The sequence below is a fragment of the Miscanthus floridulus genome, chromosome 5, assembly GCF_019320115.1.
Source record: "Miscanthus floridulus cultivar M001 chromosome 5, ASM1932011v1, whole genome shotgun sequence".
Lineage (NCBI taxonomy): Eukaryota > Viridiplantae > Streptophyta > Magnoliopsida > Poales > Poaceae > Miscanthus > Miscanthus floridulus.
The window spans coordinates 41758983-41762279 of record NC_089584.1 but is presented as its reverse complement, the minus strand read 5'-3'; the positions used below and the strand labels follow the sequence as shown (position 1 = coordinate 41762279).

General features: G+C 50.9%; 1 protein-coding gene across 1 annotated transcript; it reads left to right on the top strand.

Annotated features, from left to right (window-relative positions):
- The first annotated feature begins 2306 nt into the window (after nt 1–2306).
- On the top strand, nt 2307–2998 carry LOC136454556 (uncharacterized). Its single transcript, XM_066454943.1, has 2 exons — nt 2307–2387; nt 2576–2998. Exons 1-2 carry the CDS (start codon nt 2307–2309, stop codon nt 2996–2998), a joined length of 504 nt encoding a protein of 167 aa, XP_066311040.1.
- Nucleotides 2999–3297: the final 299 nt, after the last annotated feature.

Sequence of the window (3297 nt, the reverse complement as noted above, 5' to 3'; positions counted from 1 at the left end):
GAAGGTGAGGTGGCGTAGGTCCTCCCAGGATGGTTGGGGTCCTAGGAAGACATCGAGCTAATGCTCCAACCTTCCATAGTCGAAGTCGAGGAGCTGGTTGCTTTCGGGGGCGTGGGCCTTCGGTGTGTGCAGCTATAGCTCCTCAAGCGCCTCAGTGATTGCGTCGAGGCTAGAGGAGTGGAAGGATTGAACGATGACAGGTGCCTGCGCCAGCTCTCCCTCTATAGTGATGATAAAGTCCAGGTCCCCAAAGCGCACGTGTGCGCCTGGGACCTAGCTGATGCCGTAACTAGCCATCTAAGGCCTGGTGTTGATGTTGAAACACGCAAAAACGCCCTTACCTGGCACGCCAACTGTCGGTGTTTCGAGTAAGCATCGGCTAGTAAATTTGTATATTGCACATCTGACCCGAATGGTGTGCTAAGAGGACACAAGTATTATACTAGTTCGGGCTAAATGTCCCTACGTCCAGTTTCAAGCTACTCGTGTTACTAGCACTGAGTTTGTAGTAGGGGGTTACAAACTAGCGAGAGAGGGAGGTAGCTCCCAAGTCTCTAGTATGATACGGTGTGTTTGTTCAATGATTCACCATCCCCTTAGTGGGATGCCCTGCTTTCCCCTTTATAGGCTAAGGGAAAGCAGGGGTTACAGCCAAAGGGAAGAGGAAAAAAGGAAAGAGAAATAAGGCTCCCGGAGTTGCACCATTCTCCTCTTCGCGTGGGTCCCGCTGACTCTGTAGATCATGGTGGCAGCGGTGTCGTAACGGGGTCCTGTTGGCTGCTGTAGCTTATGTGTGGGCGTCATGCGCCATTCTTGTCTTCCGTCCCATCTGAGCGGACAGAATGGTCAGAGGGTCCCCTGACAGAAGCCATGCGGAGGGCTAGCGGTACAGTGCCAATCAACGGATGCTAGTTGACTGACATTGGACGATGGTCAGGCAGGGAGTTAGTAGCACAGTACTGGCCTATTGACGTGATGGGCGATGTGAGTTTCCCAGCATGGTCTGATATGACTGCTAGTTGCATCAGGACAAGTTTGAGACGTGCCCCCGGGCGTGCACTTACATGATGTAGTGGTTGAAGCGGTTCAAGCCCTACCCTGGGACCACTGCTTTGGTTCGGTAGCAGATCCGATCCCCAAGGATCGGGCGAGGTGAAAATCTCTTCCTAGGAGCCAGGCGATACGGAATCCGACCCACGGGGGTCGGATGAGGCGGGCCCTCCTCATGGGACCGGACGAGGCGTGTCCCGACCCCTAGGGGTCAGTCGATGCAGAAACCTCGCCCTCATTATCGGACAAGGCGAGGTATGACCCCTGGGGTCAGACGAGGCAAAAACATCATCCTCGATGTCGAAAGATGCATGGCCCATCCCCTGGGGTCGGACAAGGCAGAAACTTCGTCCTCGGCGTCAGACGTGGAGGGGCCCGGCCCCTGGGGATCAGATGAGGCAGAAACCTTGACCTCGGCGTTGGACGAGGCGTGGCCCGGCCCCTGTGGGTCAGACAAGGCGGAAACTTCGCCCTCAGAGTCGGACAAGGCCCTAGTTGCATCTTTAACCATCGGATGAGGCGACGTGACGCTCTTTAATCCTTTTGCTCAAACACCCGGGTATAGATATCCGACACAACCGCACGGTGTGTCTGGTTCAAGGCCTCTCCAGGCAACCATCTGCACACGTATAGGACGCCAGCAGGGAAGATTGCCAGAGTTGAAACCGCCCTGTTCACTTATGCTGAAATTTAGCTTATGCTGACATTTCTGAAAACTCAAATACAAAATAGGAATACCCACGAAAAAATATTTTTTTGACGGTGTACCCTCAGAAAATAACACACAAAAATAGAATGATAGAAAAATCGAATTTTTCTATGGCTTCACCGTCAGAAACAATTTTTCTGTGGATCTCATACGCACAGAAAAATTGTGTTCGTCCAGATTAAAACTAATTTTTCTATGTGTTAATCCACACAGAAAAAAAGAAATAAATGCACAGATGTCGGTCTAGGTGAACTCACAGAAAAATTCATTTCGCCCAGATTAAAAATAATGTTTCTGTGTAGCCATCCTCACAGAAAAAAGAGTTAAACGCACAGAAAAATTATTTTGAAACAGTAGCAACAACATATTAAAATATATATTGTCCATACAGTAATTTCTGTGCACGACCGACAAGGTTTCATTCAAATAATACACAAATCTATAGTCCATCATGAATGGAGTCAACACTTATGTCAAAAATAGAATTAGTCTGATCTATCAGCACATATATCATATATACAAATACTCCGGTCCGCTCGTCGCACGCATGGCTTCATCGCGCTCGCCGGTCCGCTCGCCGCGCCGCTCGCGCTCGCCGGTCCGCTCGCCGCGCCGCTCGCGCTCGCCGGTCCGCTCACGCTCGCCTCACTACTCGCTGCGCCACTCATGCTTGCCGCTCGCCGCACCGCTAGCCGCGTCGCTCGCTGCTCGCGCTCACCGGTCTGCTCTGTTGTGCCGTAGGAGATGGCGCTGGACTCCATCGTGTCCGAGGAGGCGGCGTCGGATTCCACCATGAAGCTCTCTCTTGCCATGGAGATCGTCCCAGACTCACTGCTGGAGTCCTTCGTGCCAGACTCCATCGTGTCGCAGGAGATGGTGCTAGACTCCATCACGCTGGAGTTGCAGGAGCTCGCGCCGGACTCCGAGATGGTGCCGAATTCCTTACCGCCCGGCGCTTTTACATGTGCTCGCTGTCATCTCATCCATGAGGACCGCGAAGCATGGAATCATGCGCATCCGCGGTTTTGGCCGTGTTCTTGCTGCGGTCTCGTCCATAGGGAGTATGAACTCGGCGCCATGCTTTATGGCCTCGATGAGTTCGACTGTGAGATTTTCATTCCCGATCCCAACAATGCCATGATGCATGGAAATTCTATAGAGGTACCTGCACACGTGATCAAGATGCTCGACGAGAAGCTAGCAGTCATGAAGGATGACGCCAAAGCATCAGTAAGATAACAAGCTTGAGTTCTCATTAACTTTTACAAGGATGTCTCTACTACTTAAGCTAACTAGCATCATTCTAATTGTTTGGTGCAGCAAGAGTAGCCTCGGCTTCATGAAGCAAAGATGGTTCACAAGGGATAGAAGTTGGCAGCCGATCTTCTCTTTCCAGTGTATTTTTGTTCATGTGAGGAATCTTGAACTTATTGCATCCTTTCACCTTCATAGCTTCAATGTAAACACTTTGTAGTGTTACAAACATTCGATTAGCTTTCTTTGCCGAGTACTCTAGAAATGCCTACAAAACAAGTCTG

Coding starts and splice junctions, on each gene's coding strand:
- LOC136454556 (XM_066454943.1), top strand. CDS start 2,307: ATGGCTTCATCGCGCTCGCCGGTCCGCTCGCCGCGCCGCTCGCGCTCG. Junction 2,388..2,575: donor CGCGCCGCTCGCGCTCGCCG/GTCCGCTCACGC, acceptor CTTGCCATGGAG/ATCGTCCCAGACTCACTGCT.